The 21842-nt window shown below is 42.2% G+C and overlaps 1 protein-coding gene across 1 annotated transcript in view; it reads left to right on the top strand.

Annotated features, from left to right (window-relative positions):
• The window catches only part of LOC142150886 (uncharacterized), a 41311-nt gene extending 21224 nt beyond the window's left edge, over window positions 1–20087 (top strand). Inside the window, exons 2-4 of the mRNA XM_075206060.1 lie at window positions 12962–13528; window positions 16555–16613; window positions 18123–20087. Of these exons, the coding sequence (XP_075062161.1) occupies window positions 12962–13528; window positions 16555–16613; window positions 18123–19731 (2235 nt within the window). The 3' untranslated portion in view covers window positions 19732–20087. The remainder of the gene's footprint in view (window positions 1–12961; window positions 13529–16554; window positions 16614–18122) is intronic.
• The last annotated feature ends 1755 nt before the right edge of the window (window positions 20088–21842 follow it).

Raw genomic sequence — 21842 nt, 5'->3', positions numbered from 1 at the left:
GGCTGGTGAATGGGAGGGGGGAAACAAGCTTACTGTCTGCAGTAATTAATATCCGCTCCCCCCAATTAGTATCCAGTCCCCCCTCGCTCTTGGCACCCCTGGGTCGGATGGGAGACTTTGAATATGTAATGTGAGCCAGTTACAGTGTCTCGTCTATGAGCAGAAAAAGTTTAGGTGGCCAGGTGGAACTGCAGCAGTTCAATTTCGGCAAGCTCCTGTGTTTCTGAAAGCTGCTCCAGCGTGCCAGATGACAAAGCTCTGCGTGCCAGGTCTGGCACACGTTCAGGGGGTTCCCGACCCCTGTTATAGACAAAACATACAGCTAACAAATGTGAAAGTCAAATAATTGGATGAAGTAAACCAAATTGATTAATATTGTTTTGGTACGCCGTGCGATTGCTATTGATACGCCACATGTTATGACGCAATCGCACAGATTCATAACACATTTACATTCACATTTACACTTGTAAATAATGCACATTTATTAAAGTTCTGTCGGGGGTATTCCACCCGCGGACTTCACTAGAGTCCTATTAACTTCTCGTTCACACGTATTTTGGTATAAATCACCCAAGGACGAAGACAGTATTTAGGCTAGCCGAGAGTTACACACGACACAGACACAAATGTATGTATCAAGATGTAAAAACTTTATTTATTTATTAGGTTACAATAATATATATATATATACATTAGGACAAACGGTAGTGAGAGGGAACGGCCATCTTCTAAGCCAATAGAATCTATATGTCCGATGACACATACTATTTCCAGTAAAAGCGCGCCTACACAATCATTTCTCGTAAATGCATAGTTCTAAGTTCCTGTTTCCTGAAAAACGATACTTAACACCATATTTGGCCTAAAGCTAGCTAGAGTCTGCAGTTGCAACAGTATAAGGAAATGATATTGATACAAAATGGAGTTACATTTTAGTATTAACCTCTCTATGCCTCCTTCAGTTCCAATCCACATTTATCTATTAGTAAAATGTATTAGATTGTTTATACATAAATTATAATATATTAAAAGTATCGAAGGCTCAGGATATAGGAAATATTTCATGTTTAGTGTCATTTTGATCTGCACATTACCATATCTAATCCGCTACTTTCAGCTTTGCGATCGCTTCCTGCAATCAATAGTTATGGAAGATAAAAGATTAAATGTTCAAAATGACATTGTACGAAAACTGGTTTGGGTCAGTATCCTTGAGAAGCACATGTTTTCAGCTGTTGGGGAAGGTGATCACACCTTCCCAGAGAAATCCTTTGAATTACTATCACACGCCGGGTGTGCGGGCAGCACACCCGACACCCGGCAGACTTACCTGGCTCCGGCGCTCCGCTCCGTCCTGGGCGCCGCCATCTTGGATTCGGGTCTGCGCATGTGCAGACCTGACAGCTTCTTTAAAACTTCTACTCTCCTCTCATTGGTGGATTCTAATGGCGCTTAGTTTAAAAGGCACTTCCTCCTTACCTACAGTGCTTGTTCTTTGAGTCACCTCCTGGTGATAGAAGTGGCTTCCTGTTAGCTTCCAGCTATTCTCTTCCATCCTAGTCTGCAGAGCTGACGCTCATCTCTGGACATCGTCTCTACATTTGACTACAGAGCTGACGCTCATTCTACTGAACTTTTTACCACATAGTTGTCTGCAGAGCTAACGCTCATTCTACTGGACTCCCCGCCACATAGTGGTCTGCAGAGCTGACGCTCATCTCCGGACATCGTCCCTACGTTTGTCTACAGAGCTGACGCTCATTCTACTGAACCTTTTACCACATAGTGGTCTGCAGAGTTAACGCTCATTCTACTGAACTTTTTACCACATAGTGGTCTGCAGAGCTAACGCTCATTCTACTGAACTTTTTACCACATAGTGGTCTGCAGAGCTAACGCTCATTCTACTGGACTCTCCGCCACATAGTGGCCTGCAGAGCTGACGCTCATCTACGGACATCGTCCCTACGTTTGTCTACAGAGCTGACGCTCATTCTACTGAACTTAACACCACAAAGTGGTCTGCAGAGTTACACCGAACGGCATCATCTTCTTTGCCTTTACTTATTATATTTACCACTCTTACTACGGTACATCTGCCAAGTCTCTTCGTAAGAACCGTGACAATTACCCTATAATCAGCAGACAACTGGAACATCATTAACCCTGAGCCAATGAATACCCCTGGACATGATGCTTGTTTACATGCTTTGGAACCACAACAATCGCATTGGACAATGTTTTATTGGTAAGCGATAAAAGGACTTCAATACACAGCTTGGTCCATCAATATTTTAACTTTTTAAGATTCTGTGTCAAAATCTTACAAAAAACTAAATCAGTATAAAGATATATATAATATTTCTCAAATATACAAAAAAAAATGATAATGTATGCAACTATGTATAAACTGGATCACATAGGCAATACACTCCTAACATATGAGAACATAAAACCGTATTGCTAATGTATGCAACTATGTCTCAACATTTTATACAATTTACTGCAAACCAAATTGTCAATTCATTTAGGGTCATTTATTTTTTCTCACAGTGAACTACATTTTTATAAAGGGTCAGTAAGAATAAAACACCCCCACATACAGACGTATGCAATGTTTTTGAAGTAAAATATAATACTTTTTGCTACAGAGACGCACATGTGAAAGTTTCACCTACTGCTTTTATCTAAGTAGTCAGCAGTTTTTATTTTACAAAATGGCACAATCGCGTGCACCTGCCATGATCTTATAATGTTGTTTGCAGAGATGAGCGGTGTCAGGTGTGCAGGTGGATGTCAGATTGTGAGAGCGAATACTGTGTTTGGTCATTACTATCATCTATCAGTTACATCTGTGTAACGGGACGGATGGTTGGCACCCTGGAAGTTGTGTAAGATTGGATTCCACAGGTCCGGTGGTATGGTAGAGAGGCAAAGGTCCCTCCAGTATTATACAAGCCCTCACTACAGGAAACCCTAGAATCTTTCCTCTCCACTCCCCCTGGCTTAATACCTGACTTTTTCAGGTTTTCACATTACTTTCTTGCACATACAGTGCAAGCGCCGATTCAGAGGTCCACTCTGCGCATGCGCGAAAAAGCGCTGTACTGCACATGCGCAAAATGGCGCCCGCCATCGCTATATAAGACAGCACTGTATGCTGGTCTAAAATACTCCTCCTGATGAAGTCTTTACATGACGAAACGCGTTGAGGTTGTTTCCTATCATCTATTCCTGGTATATTGAAGGCTCTGCTGCCCACCTGGTCCGTGAGAGTTTTCCCTTTGAGTACTTTTGTATGGAGTCCATCGGTGTTCACTTCATGGAGTGTCCAGATATCCACACTGTGTAGCAGTATTCCTTATACTACAGGATTACAGATAAGCATTTAAAATATATATATATTGTGAGTGTGCATTTTTTATGATATATGCCGATTAAATCGTTTAAAAAGTACTACACTATATGGCTCTTTCCTTTTTAAATATCGGCTGAGTGGAGTTTGCAAGCAGTGAATTTGCTGTGGTTGATGATCCAGATATATTATATCTTCACAAGCAGTTTACACATCGGTTCCTGATTCACTTGGCCGTCTGGAGACTACGTTCAGATTATTCTGACACAGATAAGCTGTTTATTTATATCTATTGGGTACGCGGCCACCTATTATTATATACTGTACATCACGGGTGCCTGTGACACTACATCTTTTGCTTTTCTCTGTCTGCATTTCGGTATAGAGCTGGAGTATCTGGAAGCTGTTGAATAATGACTGTACCAGCTTGCTAAGATTCATACTTTGCATTTCAATAATTATTGACTGTCTGGGTGATTGTTACCAGCTAACACTACCTATATTGGCGCCACTTCATCCTCCTATCTTTGTATATATTGATTCAGTATAAAGATATATATAATATTTCTCAAATATACAAAAAAAAATGATAATATATGCAACTATGTATAAACTGGATCACATAGGCAATACACTCCTAACATATGAGAACATAAAACCGCATTGCTAATGTAGGCAACTATGTCTCAACATTTTATACAATTTACTGCAAACCAAATTGTCAATTCATTTAGGGTCATTTATTTTTTCTCACAGTGAACTACATTTTTATAAAGGGTCAGTAAGAATAAAACACCCCCACATACAGACGTATGCAATGTTTTTAAGGTAAAATAAAATACTTTTTACTACAGAAACGCACATGTGAAAGTTTCACCTACTGCTTTTATCTAAGTAGTCAGCAGTTTTTATTTTACAAAATGGCACAATCGCGTGCACCTGCCATGATCTTATAATGTTGTTTGCAGAGAGGAGTGGTGTCAGGTGTGCAGGTGAATGTCAGATTGTGAGAGCGAATGCTGTGTTTTGTCATCACTATCATCCGTCAGTTACATCTGTGTAACGGGACGGATGGTTGGCACCCTGGAAGTTGTGTAAGACTGGATTCCACAGGCCCGGTGGTATGGTAGAGAGGCAAAGGTCCCTCTAGTAGTGTTGGGATGAAACAAGTTACACAGGGCTAAGACTGCATAAACTCGTATGTTTATTCTCTTTGGCGTAGGGTTTTACGTCCACCGCAGATAAGTAGCGATAATGTAGGAAAATAATACTATGAGAACTTCAATATGCAATATTATTCAACATGTCATAAAATAAATAACAATTTAGGAATCTTATACCAACAATATCAGCAATATGCAAACACAAACCACTAGAACACATAGGTCACTGAATAAATATATCTCATTGGAAAGTGAGGCCCTAGTGCTTCAGTGAAATGGGTTTCACTAGATAAATATTTTTGAATGACAACCGATTGTTAAAGGGTTAATTAGACATTTACGCTGCAGCAGATTATTTAGACAAATCAATCACAATAGACTTTTAATGCAATTATACACTTATCAGACAAAAATCAGTAGAGATGCAACAGGGGTTATTCCAACTTGATCAAGTTAGATGTTTTAGAAGAAATTATTGTAGACTAGGGTCACTGTACAACAGACAGAACGTCCCAGGGGTAAATTGTGATCCACAGGTTAAAGCTGGACACATGAAGCTTATTGACTGTAACAATCCTGTCCAGGTTTGCTACTTTCCCTGTCTGCTCTGTTCTCCTGTGGATCACATGACTTGCCCTCAGGGCGGGCCATGTGATGTATAAGACTACGTAGACTTCTGTAGTTTGGGGTTACTGCTCGTTCTAGTGTTTCGTGGGTAGCGTTATCGTGCATAGATGTGGATGAATGATGTCTGCACGCAGCCTAAGTGTGTATGGTTATATAGGTGTGGCATTTATATCATATGGGTAAACATATCTATCATGTGGTGACACTTCAGACCCTCTTATGTAAATTGAATGTCAACTTGATTTGAGACTAAAAACAAAAAATGCTACGATACATTTAGGTGTGAGAGTTGGAATATTCTAATATTGGTATTGAGGTTTAAAACAGTATTGCTACTTTATGAATTGGGGTGGTACAAATGAGTGGTAAGCTGATTTGTACCCCATGCCAGTCCTAATAAAGTGTTTTACTCATAAATGAATTCATATTTGCCACACTGATAACATCCAGCCAATGCACCAAAGCAGAAAACTCTGCACATAGCTTAGTCAAGAAAATGTATTAAAGGAGCACTCCAACAATGCTCTATATAATAACTATATACAATATACATGTCCGCTAAGGCAAATATCAGTCACTGACGAGCTTCATGAAAGTCCATGCCGTTCCCCAATACTGTGAAATATAAAGATATTAAACAAAATCATTAAGTTAACTTAACTCTGATGACATGTAGTATACTATATGGAGTATAGTCCTCATTATAACATATGGTCTGCTACATGACGTCTATTAAATCCGACACAGTGATATAAAAGGAGAAACTTATGTGTTTCAACCCTTTCGCTCTTTTAAAATATGTCAGAAGGAGAGCGCCATTCACCAGATGAGATATCCGCCTCAGAGCTTGACACGTCTCCCGCCTCTAGTTAGCCTACATTTCCATTGATTATTATTATCGTAGATTTGTAAGGTGCCACAGTGCTCCGCAGCGCTGTACAGTAGGGAAAACAGGACATACATAAAACAGGGACATATATGGCAGACAAAATAAATGCAGACATGAAAACAAAGGGTATGAAGGACCCTGCTCATTAGAGAGCTGACATTGTAAGTATAAGAGGGCACAGCTGAAACAAGAGGAGCTAGTGTGGCTTAGAGTGAATATAGGGATAGTTGTGAGTGTGCATTAGTGTAAATAGTGTTATCGAGGATAAGGTCACTTCTAAAAAAGAGATGGGTTTTCAAAGAGCTTCTAAAGATTTGAAGGCTGTGGGAAAGTCTGATTGAGCGTGGTAGGGAATTCCATAAGTGAGGAGCAGCACGGGAGAAGTCTTGTACGCAGGAGTGAGAGGTGGTTATTGATTAAGTACAGCTACGTTCCTTTCAATGTCTTTACTTGTAGTATCATGATCAGCACTATGGTTTAGTGGTTAACACTTCTACCTCACAGCACTGGGGTCATGAGTGCGATTCCTGACCATGACCTTATCTATGTGAAGTTTGTATGTTCTCCCTGTGTTTTCCTGGGTTTCCTCCCGGTGCTCCGGTTTCCTCCCACACTCCAAAAACATACTGGTAGTTAATTGGCTGTTATTAAATTGATCTTAGTCTCTCTTGGTCTGTGTGTCTGTATATGTTAGGGAATTTAGACTGCAAGCTCCAATGGAGCAGGGACTGATGTGAGTAAGTACAGAGAGTACAGCACTACGGAATTGGTGGTGCTATATAAATAGCTTCTGGTGATAATGATAGTGTGGTGCTGAGAGTTTTGTCCTCCATTTGTTTGCCGTGATCGTTGCTCTTTAATTATCATATTATATATTCTGCCATTTTCACCCACTGAAAGATTTGTGACACAAAAGCCTTGCACAGTCATGGCCAAAAAGTTTGGAGAATGACACAAGTATTGGTTTTCACAAAGTTTGCTGCTTCTTTATTTTTAGACCCTTTTGTCAGATGTTGCTATGATATACTGAAGTAAAATTACAAGCATTTCATATGTGTCAAAGGCTTTTATTGATAATTACATTAAGTTTATGGAAAGAGTTAATATTCACAGTGTTGACCCTTCTTTTTGAAGACCTCTGCAATTCGCCTTGACATGCTGTCAATCAACTTCTGGGCCACATACTGACTGATGGCCGCCCATTCTTGCCTAATCAATGCTTGGAGTTTGTCAGAATTTGTGGGTTTTTGTTTGTCCACCCGCCTCTTGAGGATTGACCACAAGTTCTCAATTGGATTAAGGTCTGGGGAGTCCCCTGGCTATGGACCCAAAATTTTCATGTTTTGATCCCTGAGCCACTTGGTTATCACTTTTGCCTTATAGCAAGGTGCTTCATCATGCTGGAAAAGGCATTGTTCATCACCAAACTGTTCTTGGATGATTGGGAGAAGTTGCTCTTGGAGGATGTTTTGGTACCATTATTTATTCATGGCTGAGAAGCAACCCCATACATGTCTCAGGATGCTTTACTACTGGCCGGACACAGGACTAATGGTAGCGCTCACCTTTCCTTCTCTGAACAAGCTTTTTTCCAGATGCCTCAAACAATCTGAAAGAGGATTCATCAGATAAAATTACTTTACCCCAGTCCTCAGCAGTCCAATCCCTGTACCTTTTGCAGAATATCAGTCTGTCCCTGATGTTTTAACTGGAGAGAAGTGGTGTCTTTGCTGGCCTTCTTGACACCAGGCCATCCTCCAAAAGTCTTTGCTTCACTGTGCATGCACATGCACTCACACTTGCCTGCTGCCATTCATTTGCAAGCTCTGCACTGGTGGTGCCCCGATCCCGCAGTTGAATCAACTTTCAGGAGACGGTCCTGGCACTTGCTGGATGTTCTTGGGCACCTTGAAGCCTTCTTCACAACTATTGAACCTTTCTCCTTAAAGTTCTTGATGATCCAGTAAATGGTTGATTTAGGTGCAATCTTACTAGCAGCAATATCTTTGAAGCCCTTTTTGTGCAAAGCAATGATGACTGCACGTGCATCTTTGCAGATGACCATGGTTAACAGAGGAAGAACAATGATTTCACGTACCACCCTCTTTTTAAAGCTTGCAGTCTGTTATTCTAACTCAATCGCCTGACAGAGTGATCCCCAGCCTTGTCCTCGTCAACACTCTCACCTGTGTTAACCAGAGAATCACTGACCTGATGTCAGCTGGTCCTTTTGTGGCAGGGCTGAAATGCAGTGGAAATCTTGTTTACGGGATAAAGTTCATTGTCATGGCAAAGAGGGACTTTGAAATTAATTGCAATTCATCTGATCACTCTTCATGACATTCTAGAGTTTATGTAAATTGTCATCATAAAAACTGAGGTAGCAGACTTTGTGAAAAATAATATTTGTGTCATTCTCAAAACTTTTGGTCATGACTCTAGTATGTAGAGGTGAATTTGTTTAAAACGGACAAATGAGGTGACATATCTTATACGTTTCAGAATGTGACACTAATGATTGTGTAGGCGCGCTTTTACTGGAAATAGTATGTGTCATCGGACATATAGATTCTATTGGCTTAGAAGGTGGCCGTTCCCTCTCACTACCGTTTGTCCTAATGTATATATATATATATATATATATATATATTATTGTAACCTAATAAATAAATAAAGTTTTTACATCTTGATACATACATTTGTGTCTGTGTCGTGTGTAACTCTCGGCTAGCCTAAATACTGTCTTCGTCCTTGGGTGATTTATACCAAAATACGTGTGAACAAGAAGTTAATAGGACTCTAGTGAAGTCCGCGGGTGGAATACCCCCGACAGAACTTTAATAAATGTGCATTATTTACAAGTGTAAATGTGAATGTAAATGTGTTATGAATCTGTGCGATTGCGTCATAACATGTGGCGTATCAATAGCAATCGCACGGCGTACCAAAACAATATTAATCAATTTGGTTTACTTCATCCAATTATTTGACTTTCACATTTGTTAGCTGTATGTTTTGTCTATAACAGGGGTCGGGAACCCCCTGAACGTGTGCCAGACCTGGCACGCAGAGCTTTGTCATCTGGCACGCCGGAGCAGCTTTCAGAAACACAGGAGCTTGCCGAAATTGAACTGCTGCAGTTCCACCTGGCCACCTAAACTTTTTCTGCTCATAGACGAGACACTGTAGCTGGCTCACATTACATATTCAAAGTCTCCCATCCGACCCAGGGGTGCCAAGAGCGAGGGGGGACTGGATACTAATTGGGGGGAGCGGATATTAATTACTGCAGACAGTAAGCTTGTTTCCCCCCTCCCATTCACCAGCCGTGAGTGGGCGGGGCTAATCGACAGGGGGTGGGGCTAATCGGAACAGCAAATCAGTGACAGGCTGTCACTGAACTAATGGAGACAGGCAGCAAGGCAACAAATCAGACTGCTGCCAGGCTGCTGTCATTTCAGAGCACAGCCGTGGAGCTATCAGCCTCTGGAGATGAGGGGCTAGATTTACTAACAGGCGTGTTTGTAAACCCGGCGACTTTCGGCGGGTTTGGCGGCGGTTTAGCCATCACCGGATTTACTAAGGCTAAACCCGCCGTCCAAACGGCCAGAAATGATGTTTCCAAACCCGCCTCTGTATACAGCGCCATGACGGTTTCAACAATGTTCAACATACAAACAGCCGGATTTACTATTAGGGGGTTTTATAAAGCCGCCGGAAAACCGCCATTCAAAAGACCAAAATGAAAGCGCTGCTTGTGAGCGGCGAGATTGTTCATACAGTGCGCTGTGTCAGGTATTTGGTCAATCAGAACAGAAGGAAAAGGGCCATTTCATGTACAAAGTTTTTTCTTTTGGGATTGTATATGTTAAAAGGCCAGTGTCTTGTAATTGCAGTGTTGTTTTGGTTTCTTTTTCTCTTGTGTTTTCCCACCATGCAATTTATTTACTGAGTTCCACATTTGTTGTTGTTTTTTTAATATTGCAACAAAACCCCTAACAGAGTGTAAAAGCAATTCTAATGTACTCAATAAAGAATGGGTTTCTGGCTGATGACTCCTCTGCTGCGTCCTCACACTGTTAATGACATAATAATAGTTGAGTTCCGTATATACCGTGGAGATGACTTTGCGTCTACTTATGTTTTTCAGAAGTGTTGTAATGGGAGAAACAAAGTGTGGGAGGGGAGCCATCAAATTGTGACTGAATGGCATGCATGAGCTGCATGTAACGGTAGAATGCAGTATGGGGAAAGTTAAAGTCTCTCTGGAGTTGAGCAAAAGATTTAAATATATCCGAGTCATAGAGATGGCCCAATGCAGACACCCCGAGTTGGTGCCAAAAGTAGTCATTCCTTAGTTTATTTAGTTCAGGTAGCGCAGTATTATGCCAGATCGTAGTGTCTGCATCAAAGCCCTCCCCACCAAGGAGTTTGTGAGCCATGTTCCACACCTAAATTTACTGGTTAACAATAGGAGGATCAGAGCTAAATGACCGACCCATCAAAAGTGTGAGGATACCGGGATTGGAACCAAAGCTTACTAGATACCCGGTTCTCTAGGTTCACAGGCCACACAGGTAAGAAAACAGGAAATAAATAATAATCCCTTTTATTAAACAAAGTGCATGCACTTAGTAAAATACAACAGTGCTCCCCAAGGAGAAACTTGTTCCCCCACCAAATATATCAAGTGTTAGAAAATCACCAGTGCAAGTAAAAACTCCCCAACAAAGTCCCAAGTAGGTTACCTCCAAGCACAGAGTCCTAGCAGGCCCAAACTCCTGGTAATAGAATCCACAGCTGACAATCCAAGTGGGCCAGGGTTTCTGATCCGTGAAGTAGGTCGGTGTATCTTGCTGATCCCAGCCACTCGGCCAACTCTCTACCAGCTTAGTGGGACCCTGGGTATTAGTCTCCCTACCGATGTAGGCTCACCAATTCCCCATAATCTGCGAGTGTCTCCCGATGGAGTGTTAACAGAATCGGTCCTAGAGGTACACTGTCCGATCTGTGTAAAGAAGCTTCTGTTTCAAGCATTCCTTTGTGGCCCTGAGAGAATAAGGTTACTCTCAATCAGTCCAACTCCTCACTCTCTCAAGATTCTCCAACAACAACCCCCTCCCCACACAGCTCTTTTTTGTCCCTTCTCACAAGACCTCTCATCCTGGCCACCTCCCTGAATCAACCCCCCACTCATTGTCCTCTTGTGATTGGTGGTGTGAAGCGTTTGGGTGGTAACAGGGGTGGAGGTAGAGCATGACATCAGTGGTCTCCCACCTGCAGTGATGGTGCCATTCAGACTGTGTTGAAGAGTTGCTAGAATAATAGCAAACAGGGAGAGTCCACCTCCTGATTTTAGATAAGGTCCTGACCCTCCTCTTTTTAAACCCTTCCACTCTTTTTTGATATCACAGGGTCCACAGCTGTTTCACACTTCCTGTAAGCTGCCTCCCCCCTCCTTTTCTGGACACCACAGCAATAACAGATCTGGCCACCGAGCGGCATTTAATAACAGAGTGGGCCACAGTTGTTCAGTTGGCCCACTGAGGACAGACCGGGTTGGCACAATATTCCCAATATAAGGCCCGGGTCTGTCACAAGGAGCACCTGCAGTGGTGTAAACGGGGGCCCCGCCCACTCACCAAGGAAACCCATCAAAGCGCTGTTGCTACAGACATTCAACCACCCAAGTAGATGCGATGATTGAGCCGCCAGATAATAGAGCATAAGATTGGGTAATGACAGGTCTCCCGCAGATTTGGATTTACAAAGAGTGCTTAATTTTATCCTGGCTCACCTGTCACCCCAGATGAATGAGGAGAGAAAGGAGTTAATGAGCTCGAATACACGGTCGGGGATGTAGACAGGTGAATTCTGTAATGCGTAAAGATGTTTGGGTTGTATAATCATCTTAAACAAATTGATTCTAGCAGTCATAGTCAATGGGAGCCGTTTCCATGTATGGGATCTAAGTTTAAAGTAGTCAGTGATGGGGTCAATATTCAATTTGACATAATCTGTTGATTTAGGGGAAATCCATATACCAAGGTACCTGAAACGCAGCGTCCATTTGAGGGAGAGATCAGAGGAGGGCAGGGAAGGGAGAGTGACCTGAACTGGAAAAATATTGGACTTATCCCAGTTAATTTTAAGCCCAGAGTAATGGGCAAAATTGTCAACTGTCCCTAAGAGGTTGTTCAGGGACACATCTGCATATGACAGAAACAATAACATGTCCGCGTATAAAGCTATAGTATCTGTGGCCCCGCCAGCGGCGAGGCCCCGTATTCCAGCATGGGAACAGATCAAACAGGCCAATGGCTTGATGGATAACGCAATAGTGCTGGAGATATTGAGCAGCCCTGACTGGTGTTTTGAGTTCTTTTAACATGGTACTAGATTTTTGTATCACTAGGTGCAGTGGAATTCTTCTGGTGCAGAAAAGGAAATAGAAAAAATACTCTGACGCCCTTTCCCGGGAAACAAAATTGCTGCTGTTGCTAAGAAGCTAGTAATGTGCTACTGATTACTGAACACCGCCCTGTTCTATCCCTTACTCTAGTCATAGAATCCATGTATTATATCCTAGATGTAGCTGTGAACCTGAGGTGGCACCAAGTGCTTGTCGCTGCATGTACTGAATAAGTAGGGAAGGTTAGAAGCAGAAGGTGCTCTGTATTACTCATTGTACCCTTAGGGAGCACCATATGGAGAATTTGGCTCCTTCACTGCATTGAGTGAAGTGGGAATCGCATAGGAAACAGCTAATTGTAGGACTTACATGAATGTCGGGAAACTAAACCTGCTTTTCAACACATACAGACGTCACTGTAGATGAGCTGTGTTCCTTATGGCTTTTGACTGTTGTTTAATCCAATTGTTTGTTGCCAGCATTAACCATTAGTACTGGTCTCTATCATACAGGTGTCCCCGCAGTTCAATCAAACGGTGAGGCTGAATTTCCCGGCACGTCGGCGCCTCCGGAACACCTCTAACAACAGCACCGTACAGAGCCGCACTGGGGACGTTAGTCAAAGTCGCCTGAGGGCGCCGGGGAGAAAACAGAGTGTCTGCAAATTTCCATCGTTATCATTTACTAGCGAAGAAACTGCCACAATAATACAAACCCAGTCGTTCTGTGCAAGGAGGCCGAAGCCAAACCTAATTCCCTCCGCCCCAGTGCCCAGGTCCCCTGTTCTGGATCGGTCATGTAGTAAAGCTCTTAGTCCCCCAGATATACAGACTCCAGAAACAAGCCCAACTCAGAGCAGGCTGCACCCACCTGGCATAGCTGGCATTCAGACACCAGTTTCCAGGGGATGGGCAGAACCGTGTGATACACCCGACACATCGCTGGTAGACGGCCCAGGGCAGGTGCTGGCAGAGGACACCCCGGAGCATGAATACGGGGTCCGCATCACATGGAGGAGACGGCAGGAACTCATGAAATACCTGAAATCACGAGGGAAGCTAAAGAGCAGCGAGGTCCTGGTGAGACCATGAGACTATATATAGACTGAGATGAAACGTCTTATAAATCACCCCAATATGCTGGTTATGAGATGGAAACTTACAATGACTGTAACTAATTATACAGAAATGATAAGTCCTATATTAAATCTATGAGTGCACTTGAATGACATGATTCCCTTGTAATATGGCTGTAATAATGTCTATACCTTTAATCGTCCAATAATAAGCATTCAGTACAAATAGCTTTGGCACTTGTGTGCATCCTGTTGTGTCACCAGATTTGGAAGATATAAGGTGCATATTATATCACGTCTGGACATTGATATGATGACAGAGCAGGGCCGACTAACTGCTCCATGGTTAATATGGCTGCTAGCTTGGGTCCTCCTGGCTGGATGACTGAAAAGGTTAGGTACATTCTCGGTTGAAATTAAGAGGTCCAAAGCACATAGAGAGGGTGGTGTCTGACAATAATTCCTAAGGGATGTCCATCTAATATATGCTTTCAGGCATTACCTAGGGCAACATATTTAGTATTATTTTTTGTGATTACCTTTTCAGTAGTCTTTTCATTCACGATGCCAGTGTCTCTCGGTGTTGGCAGTGCCCGTCACCCTGGCAACCCCACTGATTATTTCTCTCTTTGGCTTCTTCTCATTGACAAAGAAATTCTGTGTCCCAGACACCCAGCTGCTTCCTGAGCACATGGAGATGTCACCATGACTTGCTGGGGTCAGGGGTTTACTGGGTTTAGTAAGATCATCTCTCCCACAGCGCCCCTAGTGTTATTAAACAAGTTTACAGGCTTGGATGTCAATTATATTTTATGATATTACATGTTCATACTACACACCTGTCTGCTCTGCTCTGCCAAGGTAACAAAGCATTACATAATACAAAAGGTTCATTGGTCGGAGAGTTTGCCCTCGTCACCCAATCACATTGGTTTTGATACTGCTGTCTAAGCACAGAGCTGATGTCACAGCTAGAGGTGACTGCTGTGTATGCTCCTCTTCTGGTTTGGTAACTTGCTGTGATCTACAATCAGCTATGTGTCATATTGCCTGGATTACATTCCACCTTCTCCCTCACATCAGGTATCACCTTGTGCAGTCTTTGTGGTATTATGTAGCTTTGTCAATCACCGCAATCTGCAATTTTGTAAAAGTTTATCTGATTTCTTTGTTTCCATACAAAAAAAACCCAGAAATTAGTTTATTCAACTGTGATACTGAAAGATATCCCTATCTATCTCCTATGACATGCCCCTGGCTAACGTGAAGGAAAATAAGTGAAATAACACAGAGGACATATATAATACATTGTGGTGCTAGTGATACATATTTAATTTAGACCTTGGGCAGCAAAAGGGTTAATAAAGTCTGTGTCATGTGATGAATGGAGAATGCAGTCACAATGTAAGGACTCAGCGATTAGTGACTTCCATGTAAATATAATGAAGGAAAGGTGTTTACTTATATATGTATGAGATTTATGTTCTGGAAACCAGAAAAATAAATATATTGCTGCTGTTTGATCTCGTCACATACACAGAAGTCTCTTCCCTCCCTTGTTACTACTAGGAGCTCCGCTAAACAATTTAATACATTGGGCAGTGTGGGGAAATCTTTTTAAACAGTGTTTCTGTGCATTATAGACAGGAAAGTCAAAGTATTCTGTATAATAGATCCCACCCCTGTGATTGTGGAAGCTCTTTGCTTCCTGGTTGTGCTGTTAATGTGGAGAATTATTTAGGTCACGATCTACTGTAAATGATAATAGGACGCTTACATAGATATTGTACTTTCAAAACAGAGTAGATTTATTCAGTGCTGACAAAGACAAATCTTATCAAACCATTTATTTCCACATCTCCAGTTACCAGCAAATGATCTGTAAACATTACATATATTTTATCGGAATCTTTTGACAATCCAGATGTAACACATTGATCCACCTCATTGACTAGACACCTAGGGGTTTATTCAATCAGCATTCGTGCCCGCGATTACACGCGGCTGCACAGGTCCTGATACTGCAATATCACAGATTTCTGTGCACACCCCATAGGGTTGCGAGGGGAAATCCGCGATGTTGCGGTACCGTAACACCACTTTACACGCGCAGCTGCAAATCCTAATTGAATATGCCCCTAATCAGTTTATCCTTAGAATGATCCGTTACCAACATACCCACCACACACAGGGTGTAGCACTTGGGTTTATACAGCAAGACGCCCCCTAACTCAGCTGCTCCCCAACTTCACTATAGAAACTAAAGCCGTACAGGGAACATAAATCTCCCCTCTGATATAGATGCAGGTAGTTGTTGGAGTTTCTGCTCCCATAAATGGCTGTTTCTGAATGTTTGGATCAACCCAACTGAATTACATTTTAATCCGTTGTTAAAAAAAATGAATATATGAGGTTACTCAAACAGTGGTCCCTAGTAAATATCGATGCTGATAACACCCGCAATACTTACCCCAACAGCGTGATGACGAAAGTGGTATTCCCATATTGCTGAATTGCTGTTTGGAGGCTTTTGGGGTACCTCTTTGGTAAGTAAGGTTTATAGGCTGACCAACCGGCGTCCCACTCATAGTGCTCAAAGAAAAACTCGGAGACAAGTGTTTGGCAAAATATATTCCGGCCACAGCTTTATTAAACATTCCTGTAACCGGCAGACAAGCGGCGTGCAAGGCTATTAGAATTTACCGAATATTCTAGTTCCATCTAGAATAAATAGTAGCTAAAGGAGTTCCAATTAGGTTAACGATCTGTGTGTCAAGGGTGAGAGAGGTTTACTTTGGAAACCCCTAGAAATAACTAATTTATAGAGATAAGAACACAAGATAAGTCTGGAGAGAAAGAGTTATAGATATCTTTGTACAATTGATTGAAGCTCATAACTACAATGTAAAGGATAGTGGTAATTATTATACTATGTAACCACAGGAGGGTATGCTGTTTTCTGTATAAATATTACTATACCAGTTTCAGTAAAACAGAACTGATTATTCCAGACAACTGTGTGTGTCTCAGATCAGTTTTCCAGTGCGCACCGTATACCTGAACTCAAGGGATTTTACAGGTGGTAAAAGGTCTATTGCCGTTAACAAAGACATGGAATATTGGCGTTAGGTTTTCTGGTTACACAGCCACAGCAACTTAACACTGTTTATCATGTTATCAGGTATTAAACAAATAAATTGCTGTGTCCCTTAGTATAACTGAGCCTATAGATATAGGGCCTCATTTAGAGTCAGACGTGAGTCCTTCTATTCAGCGCATAAAGCCCTTTTGGCCAAAGATTCATCTCAGTTTGCACTGTGACTGAGGCGGATCTCTCCGTTGTACCTCTCTGCGCTTAGAGAGGTGGAACGGGGGAGCTAGTGGGCGAGCCTAGCAATGGAAAGCTGTGTTCACGCTCTTTACATGCTATTGTGAGTTGAAAGAAACCGCAAATAGGTATCTAGGAGTCATATCTTTTGCGGGTGCTAGAGACCTTGATGTATTAAAAAACAAAGTAAAAAATAATGAAATAAAAAAAAAAAAAAAGGTGCGCACCCCTCCCAAACAGCATAGCCAATCCTTGTGCTATTTGGGGGGCCAAAGAACAATTTAAAAAAAAATTTTTTTTTAATTTAATCATCTGCTTTTCAGAGCGCTGTGCATGATACACTTGCACGACGACCCATAAGGCACATAGGGGTCTATTTATGACCCTTCATTTTTTTCTGTAGAAACTTTTCAATTCTCATCGCATAGATGCGGATGGAAAAGTTTCTCATATGTATTAAAAATCAACACAGGAACAGCCATTCTAAAAAACGGCTGCTCCTGTGAAGTCTTACACTTACCTAACACTGGATTCTTCTCTTTTTCCTTCCTCTGCGGTGCTGATCGTCCCTCTTTCAATCCCTGTGCGCATGCGCTGACCGGTAACCTCGGGCATGCGCACAGAGATCCGTGTCTGCAGGAACCTGAGGCATGTGATGGAGGAATCATGTGATCCCTCCACACATGCGCTGTGCAGCTCTGCTCGTCAGAGCAGCGCTGTTTTCAGTGTAATGTTTCACTTATGTTAATGTACGCCAGCTTCAGAGGGCGTACATTAACAAGTAAAAAAAGAGAAATACTTCACCTGCCACACTTTAATACATAGCGTTACTGAGCACTCCCCATACATTGTTATGGGAAGTGCTCAGAAAACCGCTAATGGGTGCAAAGCAGCAGATATCCCCGATATCTGCTGCTATGCCAGATTAATACATAAGGATTTTAACGGTAAAGTCCCGAAAGCTTACAAGGGGGGAAAACTTTAATAAATAGACCCCATAAAGAGGTGTGTGTTCAATTTGCATAGTATTCTAAGTCGCATGGATCTAAAGATCCGTGCCACTCTAAATACTATGTAAATTATGGGATGCAATTTACACTTATGATTTCAGTGTAAAATGCATCCGACTCTAAATGAGGGAGTCTCCCGGACATTCCGGGAGAGTTGGCAAGTATGAAATTGTGTCCTCTAAATGAGGCACATAACGTGAGTGACAAGCTCAGCCTCGCCCTGTTTGGAGAATGTGATCCCACTGGTGTCTGAGTGTCAGAGACTTTCACTTTAATTTCTCTCTTCTGCTGTCAGCGATGGCGTCTGCTGATTTGAGACAGGAGCTGGACTGTTCCATCTGCCTGAACATTTATACAGATCCTGTAACACTGAGATGTGGACACAACTTCTGCCGGGTCTGTATTGATCGTGTGCTGGATACACAGAAGGGGTCTGGAGTTTATACCTGTCCTGAATGCAGAGCAGAGTGTCAGCAGCGTCCTGCACTGCAGAGGAACATAACTCTGTGTAACATAGTGGGGAGTTTCCTGTCTACTCGGCCAGATCAGGAGGAGACTGGGATCTTCTGTACTTACTGTATTCACTCTCCTGTACCTGCTGCTAAATCCTGTCTGCATTGTGAGGCTTCTCTGTGTGATAATCACCTGAGAGTATACAGCAAGTCAGCAGAACACGTCTTATCTGACCCCACCACTTCCCTGGGGAACAGGAAATGCTCCGTCCATAAGAAGATCCTGGAGTATTACTGCACTGAGGACGCTGCCTGTATCTGTGTTTATTGTTCAGCTGGAGATCATCGGGGACACAAGGTGGAGACGTTGGATGAGGCCTCTGAGAAGAAGAAGAAGAAATTGAGAAATGTTCTGCAGAAACTGACCACAAAGAGAGAGGAGACTGAGAAAAGAGTCCAGAGACTGCAGGAGCGCAGGAGAGAAAATCAGAAAAGAGCAGCTGGTGTACTAGAGAGAGTCACTGCCCTGTTTAGAGACATCAGGAGACAGCTGGATGACCTAGAGAAGAGAGTCCTGAGTGAGATCTCCAGGCAGGAAGAGAGCGTTTCACTATCAGTCTCTGATATGATCCAGCAGCTGGAAATAAAGAAGGACGAGCTGTCCAGGAAGATGTGTCACATTGAGGAGCTGTGTAACATGTCTGATCCAGTGACTGTCTTACAGGAACCAGACACAGGTGACTTGTGTGATACTGAGGACAGAGAGAGACATGATGACCAGGTCCATGGTGTAGGAGATCTGGATGTGAATCTCATATCAGAGACACTACAAACAGGATTATCTGATATAATAACAGGTATAAATGTATGGGTCTATGTGCAGGAAGCTACAGACATATTACTGGATGTAAACACAGCTGCTAATAATATACATATATCAGGTGACAGGAAAACTGCATCCAGGTCATATATAAACCAGAAACGTCCAGAAACACCAGAGAGATTTCAGTATCCTCAGGTAATAAGCACCAGGAGATTTTCCTCAGGGCGACATTACTGGGAAGTGGAGATCAGTAAATCATGGCGCTGGAGGGTAGGGATGTGTTATCCCAGTATAGACAGGAGAGGATATCAGTCAGACATTGGAGATAATAACAAGTCCTGGTGTTTGTGTAGGGGGTATAATAATCAGTATTCAGTGATACATGACTGGAAAGAGATCCAGTTACCTGACAATATTCCCTATGATAGAGTGAGGATATATCTGGATTATGAGGCTGGACAGATGTCCTTTTATTCTCTGTGTGACCCGATCAGACACTTACACACCGTCACTGCCACCTTCACTGAGCCCCTTCATGCTGCATTATGGGTAATGGGAGGATGTATAAAGATATCTGGGGGAGTCAGGAGCTGAGAGAAATGATCACAAGAAATCTGCCCAGAGACTGGTGACATCACAGAGAGGGGAATCTGATTGGTGGAACACTTTTCCAATAGAAAGCAGCAGTGGGTGGAGCTACAGCTGAGCCCCTCCTCCTGTGTAACCAGGTGACCAGTGTGTGTGGATTTGTTCCCTTGTTGGTGTGTTAGAAACTTTCATTATAAATATATAAATATACATGTATGTGGGCGTTCCCCATCTCTGATTCACTGATAGCTGTGATTGGCTGAAGTAACTGTCTGTCAGTCAGTGTATACCCTATTACTGTAGTCAGTGCTACACTTGCTTCTATTGGCTGTGATGGATGTAGGGGGTGAATGTATTTTCTCTATATAGCTCCGCCTACTGGGAGTTCTAGTCCAAGACTGTGTTTCTTACATAATACAAGGTGACTTGGACTACAACTCCCAGCATGCCTCATTGCTGAGTTGTATTAAGTTCATATTTGTCTGGCTTACCATGTATAACTATTATATTCTCACTATTATAATGTTGTTCGTTATACAATCTGCTCTCCTTCTACCACACTGTGTATTATTATTATCGTAGATTTGTAAGGCGTACAGTAGGGAAAACAGGGACATACATACAACAAGGATGGCAAAATAAATGCAGACATGAAAACAAAGGGTATGGAGGACCCTGCTCATTAGAGAGCTGACACTGTAAATGGAAGAGGGCACAGCTGAAGCAAGAGGAGCGAGTGTGGCTCAGAGTGGAGATTGGGACAGCTGTGAGGTGCATTAGTGTGAGTAGTGTTATCAGGAATAAGGTCACCTCTAATAAAGAGATGGGTTTTCCGAGAGCTTCTAAAGATTTGAAGGCTGTGGGAAAGTCTGATTGAGCGTGGTAGGGAATTCTGTGTATAACGCCGTCACTTACCTCCAGGTACTTTTTAAGTGAAAGAGTTCTATAAAACTTATTAATGACATTATGGGCCTGAGTCATTAAAGAAAGTAAGGCAAATAAAGGAGCAAATGTTCTCCGGGACAAACCATGTTACAATGCAAGGGGTGCAAATTAGTTAATTATTTTGCACATAAGTTAAATACTGGCTGTTTTTTCATGTAGCGCACAAATACTTGATTTCTTTATTTTTACACTGAAATTTAAAGTTGATCTAGGACATGCTCTACCCCAACTATAAATCTGTCTCCACATTTTAAATTTACCCCCCCCCCCTCTAATGGAACATGGTTTTGCCAAGGTGCAAAGTTACTACTTTTTTTTTTTACTTGCTTTCCTCTCCTTAATGACTCAGGCCCTATAAGTCATTCTTGTTATGACACCAGTCTTGGGGGTAAACGTATGAAGCTCCGATTTCTGCAAGTCAATGGAAATTAGCAACTTTGCAGGAGAAATTTAAAGTGGCGATGGCTTGTAAAGGCAAGTTTGTCTTTACAAGCTATTGCCGATTTAAATTTCCCCTGGAAAGTCGCCAATTCCCGGTGACTTGCAAAAATCGGAGCTTCATACATTTACCCCTTGGTCTGTATTCTAGGCTGGCGTTACAAAGAGGAGGCATTGTGGAGCAATGAGGTGATATAATGTACACTGTGCTGGATGGTGTCACTATATACATGATACGTGTATATACACTTTACATGAACTAACATAAATTAATAAGTGCATAAACTTTCACCACCAATAGTCTCAACTTTTTCAGTCTTCAGTCCAACAGGAGAACTAGAACATGTGACTGTGCTGCTACCTCACAACTGTCTTGAATTCAGTGGGACAGTCCTGAATAGCGGTCCTTGGTAGGGGTGTGGCTTATACACAAATGGGTGGGGTTTCATCCCAAAGCAGCATTTGAGGTCTGGGCAGATCAGGGAAGGTGCTAATTTTGACCTGTTTTCGACTGTTGGGGGTATGCTGTGCTACATAATCCTGGAAGTCAGAAATTATTGGGTTGGTGTTACATTCTTTAAAGATATTTCCACATTTGTGTAATAATTACATGTAATAGACCCATTAGTTCTAGTTTTTGAATAGAACACCCTTCATATCTTTATTGTTAGATACACTTTTTAGTAGAGTGTATCTAACATGTACCTGAAACTAAAATATTCTGCAGTATTCTC

Source organism: Mixophyes fleayi, chromosome 4 (assembly GCF_038048845.1).
Source record: "Mixophyes fleayi isolate aMixFle1 chromosome 4, aMixFle1.hap1, whole genome shotgun sequence".
NCBI lineage: Eukaryota > Metazoa > Chordata > Amphibia > Anura > Limnodynastidae > Mixophyes > Mixophyes fleayi.
This window is presented reverse-complemented; position numbering and strand designations above follow the sequence as displayed.